At 45.8% G+C, this 20,601-nt stretch overlaps 1 protein-coding gene across 1 annotated transcript in view; it reads right to left on the bottom strand.

Annotated features, from left to right (window-relative positions):
• Positions 1 to 222: 222 nt before the first annotated feature.
• SLIT3 (slit guidance ligand 3) overlaps positions 223 to 20,601 on the bottom strand; it is a 481,232-nt gene continuing 460,853 nt past the window's right edge. The window contains 4 exon segments of the mRNA XM_032702926.1: positions 223 to 3,635; positions 4,749 to 4,957; positions 7,082 to 7,367; positions 9,185 to 9,339. Of these exon segments, the coding sequence (XP_032558817.1) occupies positions 3,397 to 3,635; positions 4,749 to 4,957; positions 7,082 to 7,367; positions 9,185 to 9,339 (889 nt within the window). The 3' untranslated portion in view covers positions 223 to 3,396.

Here is a 20,601-nt window from a genome sequence, read left to right as displayed (position 1 = left end):
AGGATAAAAAACTGTGTGGCTTAATTCATCTGTGCCTGTAAGACTCCTGAAAGATTAGACTGATATGCCATAAAAATATGTAACCACTGTTCATGCCACCTTTAACTACAGCCATTCTTTGACCTGATTTGTCCAAGAGGAATGTCTGTAACTCCTCACATATTCTTAAAGGTTGGATTCATCACCTCAAATACACATAGAAATAACCTGCATCACAAGGCGTTACAATCTTCCATAACCCAACAATTTATTTAAACTTACATCACAATGAGAATCTAATAATAAAATACATCAGTTCACACCAGTCTGCATTGCCATTTTTTAAGGGTAAGCATCTTTCTTCACTTTATATTAAAACTTTACAGAGGTAAAAACTACTGCGTTGTACCCGCAGCTCTTGAAATCTGTTGTAACATTAGGCAGGTTACAGAGGAACTTTCAGAGCTAATTACACTTCAGTTAACCTCACATATTTGGCACATCTGAATGCTTTTTATTTTCTTCTTAACATAAAATAATTCTATAGCAAGTCAGAGAATCATGGACATAAAGCATCACTATCCAATGGCAAGTGCTGCCTAAAAGCATACAAAAATTGCATCATTTGGTTACAAAATAGATAATTCTTAGTTCTTTATCCCAACTCTTAACGTTGAAGTGCCGTGACAGAAAAGGGCCAGGAACAGGGCCGGCCTTGCTGAGTTGTTGCTGGTCCCTTTGCTGCAAGGCTTTAAGTAAATCCCAGAGTGATGTGTTAACAAGATGTTGATGGCTTTTGCCTTGCCAGGTCATTCCTTTCAAAGCACCCTCCAGCAGGTTCGAGGCCACCAGTAAATGTCACCCTCCTTCTCACACGTGTTGCTGCTGCAGGGACAAAGTGAACATAGGTTTGGGCAGTGCTCAAGAGGGGTTGTTTCTGCAGGCCTTGGCAGTCTGGTGGCTACAAACTGAAGAGCGAGGTCAGCCACTGCTCAGTCTGGATTTCCTCTGCCTGGCACCACAGTAGCTCTTTCTTTAGAATGTTTTAAGCAGGAATGAAACATTAATGGTAGTGGTATGCCTGGCACATATTTTCACAAGTGTTTGCAGTTACTCTGCATAAATTTTTAAAGTCTGTAGCTTGTGGATTTAGGTGTTTTTTGCTGTACACCACAGACCCCAGCTGCTATGAGCTTCTTATTACATTAAAAATAAAAAGCAGCCCACACCACAATACTTGTAATCAGGGTTAGTTTTTCTCTGGCTCTTGAGCTGTACTGTATCAATCAGAGTTTGGCACATTATGTAGTGATTATGTTTCACTGACTGCCAGCTCCATGTACTGATATTTATTTTGGGAGATGGCTATTGCATTGGTTATGTCCCTTCTGCTCATGTTGCTCATAGCAAAGCAATATGAATGAACTGCTGCAGTTAAGGAGAGACTGACACAGCAGAAGAATAAACATGTTAGAGCTCTCTGGCTGTATAATAGCTAGATGATCTCTGTGCTTTAATGGGAAATAAACATTTGTACTTGTCATGGCAGGGTTGCATTCTGTGCATCTTTCCAAAGCCCAAATCAAAAACAAAGCCCATTTTCTTGATTCAACTCTCCTACTCTTCCTTTGCTGAAGCCTCTAATCTGAAATCCATTTAGTGGGACTAGTGAGCATTCCTAGAAGGACCTTGTGGCTGCTAAGCATCTCTGCTCAGAGTCTCCCTCTTAGAGAAAGAAATTGAAGAAAGGACCATAATACTTGCTGTATTAGGGAAAGAAAGAAATTACACAGGTAACAAAACAGTTGTTGGTGGGGATGTTTGAAACTTACAGTAAGAGAAATTTCAAGGTATCCACGGTGCTCTCTGCACGTATGTACTGAGCCTGAAAAGGCAGCCCTGACAAAAACCCTTCAAAAACCAAGCTCACTCCCAGAGTCAATTTTTGCCTCACATCCACAGTGAGAATTTATCCCTGCGTTGACTTCCATTTCCTAGTCAGCACTTGGTCTGAACACAGCTCGAGTGAAGGGGGGTCCTTCGGGAGACAGGAGAGCAGGACACAGAGCAGTGCAGAGGGAGGAGCTCTGGTGCAGAAGGAGGAGCTCTGGCTGAGCCGGTCGGTCCGTGGATGGAGCTGTGGCACCTCTCCTTGTGCAGAGCAGAGGACGCTGCTGAGGCGGACAGATGTCGGCTGGATACCTTCACGTGGACATAGTGCAACTTCTGCTCGTTTAAAAAGCTGTGGGAAAGCAGCCATCTGCTCAGTGCCAGAGTGTGGATGAACAGCAGCTACAGCCCAGCTCACACCCATGGCTCAAGTGACAGCGGGAGTAAAAGCTGATACGTTGCAGGTGCGTTTCTGGCACCTGCAGTATTTTCATGCTCATTACAACCTTTGCAATTTAAAGTGTCAAGGTGTGACAAACTATGTAGCAGTGCATTCCTTATATTTCATATACAAAAAAGGGCTCAAGGCTGGGAGCAAGAAGGCACAAACTTGGGAAATAACATAGCTGAGGAGTTTACACAAAAGTACTGTGTCATTTATTAGGCATCACTTAGCACTTATTTTCACATTTTGCCCCCAAATTACCCAAAGCAACATAAATTTCCCCCGCTTCCTTTTCCCTTCGCACCCTTCTTTTGGATAAAGCTGCCTGTGCTCTATAGATACAGTTGCTCAAGAATATAACGTGAACACAGATAAATACATCGTACACAGCAAAAAAATGTATTATAGTACTACAATAGTCAAATAATGTAATTAGCCTCCAGCTACGGCAGTGCCTGTGTGCTCTGGGGAACAAGTTCACAAACAGCAAGCGGGGCCACTGTACAGGAGCAAACCAAGGTTGGCAGTGTTGGGCAGAGCAAGGGGCTGAGGGGAGGCTCTCTGGGTGCCAGAGCAGGCAGATGGCTGCAGTTGGTCTCAGGGATCCACTCGCCTGGGAAACCCAACCAGGAGATTCCTTCAGCCCGTATCAGTTCGGCAGTGGGTCCTTGGAACACCTTTATGTTTGTTCATTGTGCATACATATAAAGTCACCCCACACTCCTCCTGCTAGGCTATGTTTTCTTTATATATATATATATATATATATGTATATATATATATATATATATATTTAATTTTTTTTTACCTTTTAACTTTTGAAATTTTTTTTCTTACAACTGTTAAAAAAGTTTCATGGTAAAAATAGCTCACTATATGATACATATACCCAAAGTGGTGCGATACTTTATATAATAAAAGATGAAAATAGTCACTTTCCATAATAAAAATAAGTTCTATTTTTTGCTTATTTTACAATATACTTAATAATTCTTTTCTTCTTCTTCACTCTGCAAGTAAATAGGTCCCGTTTTCATAGCGCTTCTGAGTCGATTAAAGTGGCAGGAGACTGGAGAATGGCTTTATAAGCATTTTGAGCAGCCGCATTCCACGTGTCTCTCCAGTTCTTCTGTGAAGGTGGAGCCGTCCACGCACTGGAAGAAGTATTTCCGCCGTTTGCTCCGGAGGGGGATGCAGCACTGCCCGCTCCCACAGCTGCCACGGCATTCCAGGCGGGGCACTTTGGCAGCAGTGGCACAGGACGTGTAGCCCTGCTGCTTCCTGACTACTTCTCGAATGATGTCGCCTTGGCAGAGATTCTCTGGGGAGACAAGAGAGATGTAAAGACAGAAAAAAAAAAAAAAAAAAGAAAAAAAGCGGTAACTATTTTGCCAGATATTCCCCAAAACATCAGCAAACAGCCCTGTGCTCGTAACGTGATTCAAAAACAGATGGCGTGAGAAGGACCCTAATCTTTTACTGCTTTGTACCTGCCATCAACACAGAGCTTGTGTTCCACAAATGTGTAATATCCGGTGCGAGGCCGAGGCCAACAGGCCTGCTGGCTTTGATCAGCAGTTCTGGAAATGCTTTAATGAATGCTGAGTGTTGAATCCTGCAACACTCCTGCAAAGCAGGAGTTAGTTTTACCATGTCTGCTTCTCAGGAGCAAAGGTCAGCCTGCTCTGCCGGGCACTGGTGGTCTGGGATACCTGAAAATGTCTGTGCTGTTCTGCAGTCACCGTGCATCAGCCAGACACACTTTGGTGAGGCTGTACATGTGTATAACTTGAAAAATCTGTGGTTCATTCACAGGAAAGGCACAACCTAAATAAAAATAATATAAGCCAGCTCCTTCCTTCTGTACAGTAACAAAAATAAGACAGAAAGGACAAAGTTGAAATTCAGTGAGTTTCCAGAGAGTCTTTTCAGGGCAGGGCAAAAGAGCTGCCCTAGTGGAAAGTCCAGCATGATCTGTGGGATTCCCCAGGAAACCTGCTCAGCTGCATCCAAGGGAGCAAGCCGAGAATCTTTCATGCCACCTCAGGTGAGCAGCACCTCCTTGGTATGCAGGATACCTCCTTTCCCAGCACTGCAATTAACTGATCCCTGCTTGCTGAGGGTAAACCTCACAACAACCTCTCCTTTACACATCCCACCTGAATCCCAGGAGCTGCAAACCTTGAGGATTCGGGAGACAGAGAATAAACCCCTTCACTGCACATGTCCCCCTTTCCATATGATTGGATAGTGGCCACCTAGCGTTGTGTGGTTCTTTTCTCCTCCCTGTATGGCTCTGCAGAGTCCGGCTTAGCTTCATCTTCTGCTATTTGCCGTTTACTCCCCATACAAATCCCATGGAAGAGAGGTGGAAACAGAGGTGTAAAGCAGGAATGCAGCAGAGCAGCAGCCCAGGCCCTGTGCCCGGTCCTACCTCTGTCACAGAGCTCTCCGCTGTAGTTGGGGTCACACTCGCAGAAGGGCTCCCCGTGCTCCGAAACTTTACACTGCCCGTGGTTGCATTTCAAAGTCCTGCAGGGATTTGAGGAATTGTTCTTCTTGTCACAGTACATGCCCGTGTAGCCCTCCATGCACTTACAGGTGTAAGCAACGTTGGCTGCCACGCACTTACCGTGCAGACACCTGGAGAGAGAGAAGCATTCAGAGCTGGCCCGTGTTAGATGGGAATGTTCCTTTTCCCAGAAATGATTGGTTTTGGCACTTCTGCCCATTTAATTCCAGGACACTAATCCAAAAACAGCAGTTCAGTGTCAAACTCTCTGAAGAACCTGTGAGTTTTCAGTGAATACTGGATGTATTCAGAGAATACATCTAGAATTTGTGAACCTAAGGCATCTCTCTAAAAAGCATTAGGCTTCTCTGTGAGCACGGACCAACGCTTGGCATCCACACAAGACAGCTCACACTTACAGCATCAGCACATGGAACTAAGTGCCAACAATCAAGCTGCATGCCCAGGCTTCCTGAGCAGAATTACTGTACAAATAGTATCAGGTGATGAAAACCAGCGTGATAAATGAAGGTGCCAGTAGAAAAACTATGCACAGACTTATCGGGCAGGCAGATGTAGTTGAAGGGTTCCCTGGCTCTTGTGGTTTGCACTGAGCTTTGGCATTTCCAAGGAATACCACAGGGTGGGGTGTTGATCCTTAGCAGGTTCTCTGACACCATCCCCACTTCTGGGGCAGGGGCTTGAAATGGACTGAAAACAGGGAAGAAGCCAAGGGAAAAGTGCTTGGGGCTTATAAACCTTTGCTCTAACAGGTCCTACTTGACATAAACCCACATCTCTCTTATTTTTATTTATTTTCTTTCTAGTACTATTTCAAATTGTTCCCTGTTATGTTGAATTCTTCTACATTTAATTTTTAAGCTTTGAACTACAAAGCACAAATAGTAAAAGCAGTTTCAGTCAGATCAAGACATGCAAAATAATACAGGGACTCACAGTCTATATATAGCAGTATTTTCTGCCCCACTAACCAGAGGTTACCTAATCTTTACAGGTGCATTTCCTCACTGAGATAAACCTTATGAGTGTTGGAGCAGACACCTGCCTGCAGCACTCTGGGCTCCCCTGGACACACAGGACTTGGCTTTAAGGAGACAGCTTCAAAAAACTGAAGTGACTTCATGACAGGTGGGACAGTGTGTGAGCATTAAGAATACACACAGCTACTTTCTTTAGCAAGGAACTACATTCATGATTGCCTCACCCTCCTTGGATTATGAGAGGAACAATCCTTCATCATGCAGACATCTGGAACTCCCTCATTTTTCTCTTGTCCAGCCACAACAGCTTTGTTATGAAATGTTATGAAAACATTTGGATTTTCATACCTTTGGTTTGTAAACTATCAGGTGCTTCTCAACACCTTCCAGGGTTCAGTATTTTGCAGAATTAGGCCCAGTAACAAGTCTAAAATGGTACCTCTATGAGGTTAAATTTCTGCCTTTAAGTGATTATTCACTGTGGCAATTTACCTGTCAAAAGTATGTGCTCGTAAAAAGCCCCTTCCACAAACAGTGCAACCAAAGTAGCTTCTAGAACAAAAGTACTTCCATCTGCTTATGAAACAGCACTGAACTATGCATCCTGCTGCTCTGCACAGGACTGTTTCCTCTGTGCTTGCCATGAGAAAGCCATTCATCCTGTGTTTCTGATGGAGATGTGGTTATGGAGCCTTCGAACAGCGAACGCTTTACGCTCACACTCCCTTCGCATGCAACACCACGTTACCCTTTCAACTTGCACTTTAAAGGGGTGTTTGGGTGTGTAATAATTAAGTCAACTATTTGGGAAATATAAAACTGCTCACGCTGGAGTGCATAATGGGTTAGTCTGAAGACTGGGTCCAGTGCTGCTGTGAGCAAACCCCTAAAATGTGTACCTCGTGCTCACGGGCAGCTCTGCTCTGGGTAAGTGGGTCACCTCGTCAGAGTCAAGCCATACCCATTAACAGGAGGGTTTGTATTTTAATGTGTAGAATCACTGCTGAAAGCATGATCTGCAGCATTGACACCTGACCTCCTTCAGGCTCATGATGTCCTTTGGAGGGTCAGCAGGCTCAGAACAAGCAGTGGAAATTGAGAGCTGCCACAGGTGCTGACTCACAGCTGTCAATAATTTCATGTGAGAACCCAGCACCTACCAAAAATAGTCAGATGTGGTTTCACAAGATGAAATGTGAAATATGCATTAGGTGTAAAGCTTTTGCCCTCCCATCAGCACTTGTTTGAGCTTACTTGTGGTTAAGACACGGGTCTCCAATTTCCTGGTCACACAGGGGGCCCATCCAGCCCGGGTGACACTCACAAATCACACTCGTTTTCTCCAGGGACCGGCAGATCCCGTGCTTGCAGATGTTACAGGACTTGCAGCCAGGAAGGACTCCCAGTGACTGCTGTGGCAAATCCTTGAAATCCTGCAGCTCGTTGTTGATGCGGACATCGTGGATACATCCATGAAAACCGTTTGGTGTCTTATCCGCACCCTGGCGCAGGGGGGACAGTCCAGTAGAGGTTGGGATCCCTTCAGATAAAAGCAAAAGGGGAAGGTTCACTCACAGTTACAATGATAATACATAAATGGCAACTGGTAACGTTTCTTTTGTCACAGCCCCTTAAAATCTTTAAAGAATTAATTTGCATAGGACCTGTGTAAGGTTGCACAGAATTTGTTATCCATAAATAATGCCACTGTTAAAGGTGGCCTTAAAACTAACCCAGCATCTTTGTTTAACTGTGTGTTAGGAGGGAAGTTGCTAGACCAGGTCATGTAGTTGGGGAGATGGACAAAATTGGGGGCACATGAAGGCTCTGTGTTAACACTTACTGTAGGTTAGGAACAATTGCTCTGAGGTAATTTAATCAATTACTTTAACTAAACCACCTGCAGTGGAAGGGCAGCTGGCATCCATGGGAATGCTGCACATGGAGAGGTAGCACATGAAGAACAGTGAGGGTTTAGAAAGAAGCAAGAAGAATTTTAACAGGCAACAAAAAAGTCTCCACTGAGCCCATGGCTTCCAATAGTCCTTCATTCCAGGTCTCAGGTTTGTCCTGAGAATTTTTTTGTAGGTACCTTTTGAGAATTGGTATCAATCCACTGTGCTCATCCATTAACAAAACTTTTCCATGTGATTATTTCCCAAGCTCCCTGTGTAAAAATTGCTGCAGGGTTGGTATCTTTTATGCTATGTTAGAGGAAGAAAATGCAATGGCCTCTGCACCAGCAGATTATCTTTGATGCACAGTGCTCTTTAATAGCCTGTGACATTCTTAATAGGAGCCAATTATAAAATTTCAGCTCTGTACAAAGCAAGATTAGCCGGTTTTCTGTTTTACAAGGGCAATATTCAGAGTTCTTTTAGAAAAATGTTATTAAAGGGAATTATTTACAAAAGGTTTGACCAGTACCAAATTAAGTTGGTAAGAGTTTCTACTATTGGCTTCAATGATCTCATTAGAAAAAGTCCAAAGACTTTCTGAGTCTTATTATTCTGCTGACTGAAAATTCAAGAACTCTGTGTCACTGAAAGAGAGAGATTTCAACATTCAGTCCAGAATAGAGCTAGGGGGGGTTCTGGCAAAAACAAATCCACTGGGCAGAGACCAGCCTTTGTTCTGTCTCTCATAACCAGACACCTAATCAGTGGGATAGTCATTATTCTGGGCATCTGTTCCCCACCCCACTTGGCTGCTCCTTCCCTCCAAATTCAGTATTTAATGTGAAAAAACTTCTTCACTGAAGTTTGGTCAATTCTAATACCTCTCCAATACTGAAGCTCTGGCTTCAGTTTCTAGTGAGAAAACTATTAACCAAGACATTCTTAGGTCAGCTTGTGTTTTAATATGTTATTTAATCACACATCCTCTTCCCCCCAGTTTTCAGACCCCTATAAAATTTCCAGCAGAAATACTGCTTGGTTGTGGTATATTTAAACCTACTGACTATTGATTTGCTTTTCTGCTGTGATTGACTGTGATACTTCCACTGTGTTCTTCAGCCACAACACCTTGGTGCCAGCCAGTTCTGAAAGCTCCAGAAATGACAAGTGGACTGTTCCTGCCATGACTGTGTGACACAGAACCTGCCTGTGCTGAGTTAACTGCCTGTGCTGGCCCTGTGGTGGGTGCCAGGGGGCTGTGGAGCACAAAGCACAGCAGCAGAGGTGGTGTTTCCAGGCTCTCTGTTCAGGGAACCAACCGCTGGCTGAGGGGAAAGACAAATTACTAGTGCCCCCACTCCCACCCCCTGCCCTGGAGAGCCTTCCATCCATGGGATGGAAGATGGTTTGCTTCTGAGAAAACATGTTAAAATCTCAAGTCCAGAGTAACTCACAGTACCTCCAATGTAGAGGGGTGTGTTGAGACTGACAGAAGACTGTTTCTGGAGTTTTCCCAGACTCTTGGGAGCCCCCTTGTCCACCACCAGGTTCAGAGTTTGGTTCAGCATCACGAGTTCCACACTGTGGAACTGCCCATCATTTACTGTTTCCACACTAAAAGGAAAAGCAAAGAAGAGAATTAGAAGATGGACAAGGAGCAGCCTCTTCTTCTGTGACATCCTGTGTCCAAGCATATCTTGCACAGCACAGCTCCAGTTGGTGCTCCTTTACGGTCACCGTGCTCTCAGCATTCCCTCCAGGTACACACTGACACACTGCTGATGCCTGTGCAGGCAGTACTGACACATGTGATGCTTGAGAAAACAGCTAATCAGGACAGGAGCTACTGGAGTTGTGTTTCCCAGGGCAGAAAAGCAACGGGGAGTTACACAGCATACTGGCTTCGGTGACAAAGCTACCTAAAAATCCCATTCTGTGCTCTCAGCCACAGCTTGCTGCCCCTCTGTCCCACTGCCTGGTGGGCCCGTGCTGCAGGCCAGATCACTGAAATCATTGTTTCTTGGATGGTCAGTTTAAACACAAATTATTTCACAGGGGCAGGGAGGGACTGCAGTCTGGGTAAGACAGCAGGGGCCTCTTGAAACCAGCATTTCCTCACGGCAGAAGTGGCTTGTAACTATGTACTAAGGAATAAGGACAGGCTGAGTTCCTTAAAGCTACAGAAGGAATTCAGGAGTGTTTGGTTTATAAATGGCCAGAGTGCTTTGTTCAATACCAGATAGCAATACCTGCACACAAGGAAAACTGACAACTCTTTGGGAGACATTCAGGTGTAGATCAAGTCTTGAGAATAAGACAGCAGGAATTAGGGGGAGGGGGGACAGGGAGCAGGCAGCCATGTGAGCAGACAAGTTATTAAAAGCACCCTGTATTTATTGCTCATGTGTTTTCAACACTGATTTTTCAGATGCATGAAGCCTGCAGTGACTTAGATAACTCGACAGCTCTTTCACAGAACCACAGAATCAATTAGGTTGGCAAAGACCTCTGAGATCATCAAGTTCAACATATGATGGAAGACCACCTTGTCAACTAGACTGTGGCACCACGGAGATTCTGGTACATATAGATAAAGACAGAACACACCAACTGTGGGATTTGGGTATCCTGAGATACTGCTTAGACAACAGCCTGGATGTGGAATTGCTGCACAGGTGGTACTCACCACATTACAGTGTAAAAGGTTAGTTTTAAGAATGGGTTTCTGCTCGTTCAAATGGCCCACAAGCTCAGCATCCTCTCTCAGTAAGTTACAAAGTCACAGGTCAGATTCCTTTCAGGTGTTTTGCAAAGCTGCAAAGGTCAATGTCTCTGAGCTATTTACCCACACCTTCTTCACTGTCAGTGGAGAGGAGCAGACACACACATCTCTAAGGATGAATCACCTTTTAGATGTGTCCACCTCAACCTAGAATACATGCTGCCCCTCTTTAATGCCCAGTCTGGCATAGCTGTTGTGTAAAGCTATTGTAGCAAGGAAATCTTGACTTCAGAAACAAATTACATGCCTTGGAGATTACCAGAATTCAGTCATTGCTGGAAGAAGTTTCATTTTTATAGTGTTTTATGGTAGACCTGACATAACCAATTATACTTGAGCAATGTCAGGCAGCAAGTCAGCACTGCAGGCATTTCTGAGGATGTGCTGTTTAAGAAGAACACACTGCTGATTCAGAACTGAGCTAATGTGCCCCTGCAGTGCTGCTCTCCCCACAGGTTTTTGGGATGAATCATGGACACATACAACCTTAAGAGTTTACCTAAGGTTACACAGGTTGTAAGGTGACAGCAGTACATGAGCACTTTCACAGTGCGGCTTTACATAAACAAGAGGTTAGTTCTGCCACAGAAAAGCTCCTGGGAAAGCTCTGCTGGCTGAACTGCTCATTCCTGATCTCCAGGAAAGTGCTGGGCTGTGGCTGCTGCCCATGCTCAGGATGGTGAGAGAGCCCTGGGGAGAGCTCAAGAACCTGGAGCTAGCAGTACTCTTTGAAGTGTTTTAAAGGAAAAACTTAAAGGCTTGACATTGCACAGTAGATCCAGGAGACAGTCTGGCTCAGAATAGTTGTAGCAAGGCGCTGGCAAGGGCAGTGAGTTGTGTGGGCCGGGGTGAGAAGTGTAGGATGTATTCCAGACTCATTGCCAAAGGTGCTGCAGTGTGTGCCCCTCAGAAGAGCAACCCTGTCCTCACTGTAGCCAAGTAACTGTATAGGGGCCACACCTCCATCAAGCTATTGTGTGGATTGACAACTCAAATAAGTTTGAAAACAGCTGGTCCAAGCTTTCAGTTTAGATACTCTGGAATTCTGCTAAGTATCTGCTGCATTACAAGGAACAGCTGTGCTACAGCAACGCCGACTGGGTGATCCCTGTGTGCTCCCTGCTTATCTCACTGCTGCCTTGCAATGCCTGATTCCCGGGGGGAAAGCACTTGGACTTCCAGCTGAAAGGGGAGAGATAAATGGAAATGCACATTTGTAATTGTTAGCCTGTGCAGAAGTGCCAATGAAGGGAAGAAGCAGAGCCAAACCCCATGGGCTGTGAGAGCTGAGCACTGCGGAGGTGGGAGGGATGGCTGTAAGACAGGGAGCCCTTCCCCAGTGGGATCAATAGCTGGAGCTAACACACAAACCACACAGTTATCTGCAGAAGGCCAAGCTATGGCCATTTGTCAGAGGACAACATTATCACATCTGGCAGGGCTGGCTCTTCCCAGGGCCAGGATTTCACAGGCATTCATCACCTACTTCTCCACAGGGTGTGCTTTTTCCAGATTATGCCTTGACTAGCAGGAAAACAAGTGTCTGTGAGTCCTGGCGATGGAAGCAGCCACCCCACACGGTGCTCGTGCCTTTCAGCATACCCAGAGCTGATATTTTTGCTCTAGAGGGAGTGAGAGGTCCCAGTCTGCAGGTACACGTGGAAGAGCATTACTCTGTTCTGACCCTTTCACTTTTCAACTCTGAATTAAAATACTCAGTGCCTGGACTTAGAGAAACAAAGTAACTCATAGGCATCACCCAACACTGCAGTTTTGTAAAGCAGATAAAGTCAGAACGGTCAAAGCGCTCATTTGCTGTTTGAGAAGACACAGAGATATGATAAAAAAGCTGTATGTAAACAGCCAGGATGGCAGGAAATCCCCAGGCAGCAGAGACTTGTGTGAGAGCACTTACTGCTGCTGCTGCTGACGGACAGGCATTCAGACGCCTTTGGATCTTAAGAGATGGAGACAACAGTGGGGGGAGAGACCGGTGGTGAGAGAAATGCTACATGAACTCTCCTCTGAGCCTCTTCTGGGCCTTGAGGAGCCCCGGCAATGGTCAGAGACAGCTGGAGACAGTGGCTTGGCCGGGGATGAAGGGCGGGCGGCCGCTGAGCAGCGCAGCCCGCACCGCTCGGCTCCTCCTCAGCGGCCCCTGACCTGTTAGGGGTTCGTTAAAACCTTAATTGAACTCTCCCTGGGGATCGGGTGCTCTGACAGGGCTTTTCCTGCCGGGGTGGCAGGAGCCATCCGCGGGATGGAGATACCCGCCCCGGCTCGGGATTTACGGGGGTTCCGCCGGCCACCCTGCGCCGGGTCGGGAATGCGGGTGCGGGTCGGGAATGCCGAGTGCGAGGCCGGGAATGCGGGGCGCGGGCAGGGAAAGCGGGTGCGGGTCGGGAATGCCGAGTGCGAGGCTGGGAACGCGGAGCGCGGGTCGGGACCACGGAGTCCAGGTCGGAAATGCGGAACTCGGGGTGGGAATGCCGGGTGCGGACAGGGAATGTGGGGCTCGGGGCCGGGAACAGGGGGGTGCGGGGCCGGGAATGCCGGGGCTCGGGGCCGGGAATAGGGGGGTGCGGGGTCGGGAATAGGGGGTTGCGGGGCCGGGAATGCCGGGGCTGGGGTAGGAGGGAACGGCGGCTGCGGTACCGGCGGTGGGTCAGCAGAGAGCGCCGTGACACCGCCGAGCGCAGCGGCCGCTCCGCCGACACCCCGCACACCCCACGGACACCGAAACCTCTCGCCGCCCCTTCTGCCAGGGCTTCATGGTCAAATCACAGTCCCGTGTGTGAGCAAAACCCGGGAGAGGGGAAAAGGAGCGGCGGGAAGAGCCAAAAAGGGCCGCTGGTTCTGCACCGGCCGCCTCCCCCGCTGCGCTAAGGATGCCCCGCTCCCGCACCTTTCCAAGGCGTTCATACGGACGGGAATTTTTAGCTGGCTTCCAGCTGGAGCGGTTTTAGGCCAACACCGTTGGATAGCATATAGTTTACGGTATACCCTTGCTGGAAAAAAAAAGGGAGGGATTATGTTTGGAGAGTAAACGCTTGGAAATGTAAGCAAGGATTTTCAGGAATTTAATGGTTAAACTTGCTAAAAAGTAAGCGGTAAAGGGGGTCAAAAGTTTCATACAACACAGAAAAACTCCTCAGGACCTAGGAGTGTGCTCAGCCGAGGTGAGGACCCACCTTGTCAGCATCTCGCCCACTGTGCTCAGTCCCTGCAGCACCTTCACTGCAGTCGTGTCATAAACTGGATGCTGAGAAACCATCTCAGTTCCTTTCCAAGTGGAATCACTTCTGGTCCCTTAAAGCCTCTATCCTGAGGGAAAGGCAGTGCCTTTGGCACAGCCCAGTGCTGGTAGGAGGGCTTGTGTAGCTCAGCAGTGTAGCCAACACGTCCCAGTTGGAGCTGGCTGCTCTGGGAGCCCCTGGGGGCTGAGGAGGGGCAGCTGCCAGCCCTCACTGCCCTGTGTCCCCAGCAGAAGGGACACACTTGCTGCTCCTCGACCCACAGCAGCCCTCACCTTTCCCTTCTCCACCCCATTCATCTTTCCATAGCCCAGGTTATGTGCCTTGCACAGTCCATCACACTGCTCTCACCGAGGTTACCCTCACCGAGAGCTGACCACAGCACCTGACCAGATTCAGCAGGAAAAAAAGAGGAAAATGGGCATGTGAGGAAAGTCCAGCTTCCACAGCTCATGGGAAGGCCCTGGGTCCAGCACCTTCTCTTCTCTCAGAGCTGTTCTCACAGGGAATGGAGGCCACTAGAGAGGGCTCTGTGGAAGAGACATTAAAATTTCACCTGGTAGGGAGCTGGTCACACCTGTCAGAGCAACTCCAGCATGATGAGCCATTGGAGAGGGCACTGCACACAGGCCATGGACATGGCCTTGCTCTGGTCTTAGACTCCGCAATACCAAGAAATTAAGGGAAAGGGATGTGAATTAAACATAAACCCATAGGGAATATAGGAAAGAACCAATTTCCACTCCCATTTTTGAACTATTTCTCTTCTCCTTCCCATATTTTCTTTCCCCGTTACTCCAGCCCCAAGCACACACAGATGTTTTAAACACTGACTCCCCTTCCTCTAATACCCATGAGAGATTGAGAGCTGAGCCACTATAAATATGCCAGTGAACAGAAATGCATTAAAGGATTAAAGCATTCAATTGGAACTTGTAAAATTTGGACTTTGGGGTCAGGTTTTTTTTCACTGACAAGTAATATACCTTTAGTGTAGATAGCAGAGAATAGCAGGGCAGAGGAGTCAAAAACAAAAATAGTTTTAAGTATCACAGCAAACCATGTCACTGAAGAAATGTATAACCATCAATTATGCAAATGAGAACATCAATTCATTAGCTACAGTCTCCAGATTTCCCTGACCTCTGTCTTAATGGGGACACGCCTCATTTGATGCACAGAACAAAGGAAACACAAAGATGATAAGAGACTGGGGAGTGAAGGCCATGGGGTATACTGAATTTAGATAATCTTTGAGAACACTCAAGAGTAGAAGGGAATAAACAAAAATATATGTCCAAAAGAGCTTAAGGAGCTTACAGCACATGGGAGGAGCAGGCACCAGAGAAGAGGTACCAAAATCAAGAAACACAAGGTGAGAGCTGCAGGGAACCACAGTGAGGTTTCAGTTTTGGAGCTTTGAAACTCAAACTGTGCCAGGCTGACTGCAGGTATCAGCAGTGATGGGTTTTCACCTTTCCAAGCTACACTTACCTCCCACCCTTAGTTCCAGCTATAATCAGTCCTTGGCCTAAAATAGATTTAAACTTCTCCATGGCAACAAAGGCAAAATCATAATTGGAGTGGTGTTTGTGTTACCTCTACAATAACACATCACTTCAAGCACTATCATCTTCAGAAGCTGAATAAAAACCACATGTTGAGAAAAAAAGTATGAAAAATGCTAATGAAACACAGGACTAGGGAAATAAGAGGTGAAAGGGATATTAAAGCACTCAAATTCACTTTCAGCTTGAAATTAACTCTTTTGTTATGTTCAATCCTGTTTTACATGGTCTTCTAGGCTGAGGGCGCTTGGACATTCAGATTTTTTTGCTTGATGCCTCCATTTTAATTTGCTTGATTTTATACCTTTTCTCCTGCTCTGTAGACCACCCAAATAAACCATCTTTCTCTTCTTGGTGTTTACAGCCCTTGAACACTGGCAGCTGATTACCCTATCTCCCTTAATGATCGTTTGGCCAGGCCGTGCATATCTAATTTCCAGTCATAATTCAATTCCTGCAGCACCCCTGCCAGCAGTGAAAGTCATTGTATTACAGACCTTCTAAGGGAAAAGCAAGGACCTTTTTTTACACCCCTGCAACACGCAATTAACACAATCCTGACCCCTTTCCCTAGATGATTCATAAAAGGGTCAGGCTCACGGCACTGCTTGTCTGCAGTGAACTCTCACAGTGTCCACGGCCTGGGTGAGAGGTTCCCACACCTCCCTCCAGCCCCTCTGCCGGGAGCTGAAGCTGCTGGATACTTCATTCTGCTGAGAATCTGTTAATGGCAGTAAAAATAGCTCAAATGCACTCCTGGAGTCCTGGGGCTCTCCTGAGTGACAGATCACAGCGTTGCTCCCTTCCCACCTTCCCCACTGGGATGTGTTGGCACATCACACACAGCATTGCAGGGTGGTGCCACGAGCTACTGCATCTCTGTGTCCTTACTGTAGCAGCCATCATATAAAATAACAAACCCAGCAAACACAGAGTGTAAAACCAATCAGTTAGAGAGTCCATGGTGCTATTGGGTTGTGTTAAATCTGTTATCCCTATAAAAATGACACTGCAAAGAGCAGAGAGGAGGGCAGGCCCTGGCACAGCAGCAGGGCGGTGACAGCACCGAGTGCCACGTCCTCCCCAGCACTGCTCGAGTACAGATGTGTGGACACACCAGGAGAGGCTGTGGCACAGTCCTTGGCTCTGCCAGGGCTTGGAACAGAGCAGCGTGCTTGGGGTCACTTTTTAACATCAGTACCAGACTGACACTGATGTTAAAACACTACTGAAAACAGCTCTGCCATTCAACTGGTTACCAAATCACAGGCTCTGATGAGAAAATCCACCAAGTGCCTTCACAGAGTCATTTCATCAGGCAGTACTTCATCCATCCCCTTTTCAGCTCTGGAAAATATGGAGGAATCTGCCATCCAGCAGCAGGGAGCAGGGCCACAACACTGAACAACACAATTAACAGGGTGTCCAATCAGAATGACAGGTTTTATCTGAAATTGGAGGCTAAGCCCCAAGATGCAAAAAAAGCCATGTCTCTTTAGAAACCTGATGCATGGTCAGGAAATGAAATTGTTTCCACCTCATCTACGTCAACAGCCTACAGTTGGATGCCTCTAATTCCACAGACATAACCCAAATCCATCTCCTATTTGACAGCTACAGTAGCAGCTGCCATGCCCACCTTTTCTCTGCAGCAAACACAGAGCTCTGGGTCATTTCCACAGTGGGAAGAAGCACTGAAATAATTGTGCACAGACCCATCCTGCACCTCCACGATCACCCTCAGCACCAGGGCTGCAGGTGCTGCTTCTGACAGAGGCTGCACCGACTGGATCCAGAGCCGGGTGCTTGGGATAACTGGGATGTGAATCCATCACACATGGTACACAGCTAAACTTTGTGTTACTCATCAGGTTTACAAGAAATTTACAGGCAGAAAATAAACATATTAGCTTGCTACATGTTGTTGTAAGGTGAAAACCTCACAATTCAAGACACGAGCAAGTCATTAGTGCATGGGAAGTCTATAAAGCCATTTTGACTGTGGTTAGATTTATTCCATCACTGTGTGTTATGAGAATACTTCAGCCTTCCTCAGTATTAACCAACTTTGGCAACGTACTACTGGACCAGTGACCTGTGGTATAGCAAGAAAATACCTTTAAAACATATTTGCACACCTTTCTCCAGCTCGGCCTCTGCTGACAGGGGATGTCTGAGTGCAACTTAGACCCAGATTTTGGGTCCTGAAGGAGGTGACCTGGAACTCAGAGAATGTAATTCCTATTTCTGTCACTACCACAGGGCAAGTGGCTTTAGATGAGCTATTCCTAACTTCCTGTACCTGGTACAGATACACCAGCACTGACTCACTCTGTGGAAGGTTTTGCCTTCTTCTGGTAAAACACCTCTCTCTAAAACACCCTTCACATGTCTAAGGTTAGACATGGGGCTGTGGGGCTGCACTGCAGTGCTTCTGGGTACTCAGATACTGCACTGAAAAGAATGAGCTGGGCAGGGGTGAGGAGAGAGAGGAGAGATGAGGAACTATCATTCCTGCAAGAGATACTGGAGAGATTTACAAAGAAAAAAAAATTAATTCAGCTTAACAAGATTTTGCCTGCTAAGTCCTCCAGCAGCCTGAAGGACAAAACTTTACCCTTCTCTGAGCTTCGGCTCAGCAGAAGAAAGTTTCTGAAATTCATGAAAGCAAATATTTGATTCTGAACCTCCTGATAAAAGTTAAATGATATTTTAAGGTCTTGGCTTTACATTTTCACTGTCCTACTACACAAAAAAAATCCAGGAAAAACTAGGGAAGCGCAATGTCTGTAGTTTGACAAGAACTCACACACTTGCCATTTTTCTCCCATTTAAGTACACCAGAGCCCTTTATAAAGGCAAAAAATACCTCAGCTGTCCTTTGCCTTGGCTCATGCAAGATGTATAAGTACATTCAAATTTTACAGTTTTTACTGTGCAGGTCAGAGTTTAATGCCAGTTTCTTTCACTATATTTGATGCAGAATCCCTAAGGAGCACCTGAAAAAATAAGAGAGTGTGATAGAGAGAATGAAATGAATTGCAAATATGCAGAATTATTAAGAGCTCAGTGATGTCTCATAGAAACCTCTGAAAAACAGTCTATTTAGAGACCATCCAGAGTATCAAACAGGCATCCCACCAGGGACAGGCACAGCACAGGCTGCAGACTGTGAAGGTATTAGGAAGAAAAGGACTAGTCATGCAGTGTGCTCTGCAAAGAGACTTCTGGTAAAAACTGAGTTTGACAAGCTCTAATAATGATCCTAAGAATAATTAATGCTTTCACTCCTCCAGCACATTCCTCCCCAGAAGGCAGTGAATTAATGGTGAAGCCTCCCAGGCTTTTTTTTTTATTTTATTTTGCAGATAAGCAATTGCAGCTAAAGAGACGATTGCACAAAAATCCCATCTTCCATCTCTTTGGAAGATGTGGAAGCTTTTCCACCACCAAATGCAACTGTTCAACCTTAGCACCAGAAGACATTTGAGTAGAGGACCAAAGTCCTTGGGTCCATGTCAGTTCAGCACTGACATGGTCAGGAACTCTGCTGGACACTGAGTTTGAGGGAGTGGAAGGGCACAGACAGTTTGCAGGTGCTGCTGGGATAAGATCCTTGTGCTGCTCCACAGCCTGGAGGGAGAAGGAAGCAGGAACCTCACCCTCCAGAGACCCACAGCACGTTTCTGGAACACCTTTTCTAATTTTTGTGCATTTCTGTACTTTTTTGTGTGCATAGAGTCAGACTGAATTTGTCATCCTGCAGTCATCACATCTGAAACAGATACAGCAAGAATTTAAGCTCCCTCATTCCAGGCCTTTTGCTTTAACCACAAGAACATCCATCTACACTATGTAAGAATCAGCCAGACCATGGGAACTGCATGATACAATCTACAAGGAATATTTTTAATGATGTAGCATTTTTGAAAGCAGATTATGCAAGGATACTTTTAAAAGGAATTACAATGTAATTTGGGTATAGGCTCTGCAGAAAGACAAATATAATTAATTCTTATCTTTTCCTAACTGCCTCCTTTTTCACTGCTGTCAGAAACCCTGCATGAAAACATATGATTTTACAGCAGTGACGCCTGCATCTTGCTCTTTACCAGATATGACAGTCTGCATGCAACATGGCAATCTGGGAACTCTGGAGGCAATTACATTAGTAGTTTGTGTCAAATTTCTATTTTCCATTTCTATTAGGAAGAATTAATTTAGCATCCTAATCAATATGACTGTATAGCAGCATAAATTATATCGGAGAAAAATTTACAAGGTCTTATCTCTGGCTCAAGGAATTGCTGTGGGAAAAAAGACTGAAAATAGGGAGCTCTCCCTATAGAATACAGTTAAACAGATACCAGTGTCACTGCCTGAATGCTGCAACTACAGAATTAGTTGCTCTTTGTTAATTCAAACTTTTAACAGTTGGAGTGTGGTGGTGGTAAATAAAAGCAGCACGTTCCTCATCAATTGGCATCTTTAAATTGAGGTAGAGTATCTGTGTAAAAGATTTACTTTATTTCAGGAACTCACTGTTGGCCTGGTACCAAGGCCTGTCATGGCATGGAAGAGTAATTCCCAACAATGCAGAAACCAGGGGGGCAGTAAAGCACTCAGAAACAGATTTCTGTTCTCATTTGTGCATCTATAGAATAATTAGATAGAATAAAAGAAACAACAAACAGGAATCCTGCTTCAAAAATGGGCCTTCTGTAAGAGCTTTACTATGACAGCCAGGAAACCATTTTCCTGTAGCTCACAAATGAGGGGTTCCAGTAACAGACCAGTCAGCTTTTCTTTTAAAGTTCTTTTAAAGTTCAGTCATTGTATATTCATGCATTAACTTGCATTTCTCTCTAACTTGATGGTAAGTGACAGTGTATTTTAGGTAGCTGTTTCCACTGGACTTGTGCTGACCTTTATCTGACTGCAATGAAAGAGAAGTCCAGTGTCAACTTTAACCTTTCTATCCAAACACACCATAGGAATGAACACATGTAAAGCAAATCTGAATGTGCAGTCAGTTAATCTTGGGCTCTTCCAGACTGGCTTTGCACTGCAGTTCCAGTTCAGTCTGCTCAGAGGAGCAACTAAGATGCAGGAACAGGTCCTGGTAGCCAGGGACAACCTGCATTCACAGAGTGGCACTGGAACACGTGGCCTACTTCATCCTTCCAGCACCCTTCTGTGGAATACTATGGAAAACTACCACCAGTATGCCTTACTCACTGCTGGCTTCCCAAACCACGGGTTTTATCTTATC

The sequence above is a fragment of the Chiroxiphia lanceolata genome, chromosome 15 (genome assembly GCF_009829145.1).
Source record: "Chiroxiphia lanceolata isolate bChiLan1 chromosome 15, bChiLan1.pri, whole genome shotgun sequence".
Taxonomy (NCBI): Eukaryota; Metazoa; Chordata; class Aves; order Passeriformes; family Pipridae; genus Chiroxiphia; species Chiroxiphia lanceolata.
The sequence above is the reverse complement of the archived record's forward strand: the minus strand, read 5'-3'. Positions and strand labels throughout refer to the sequence as shown.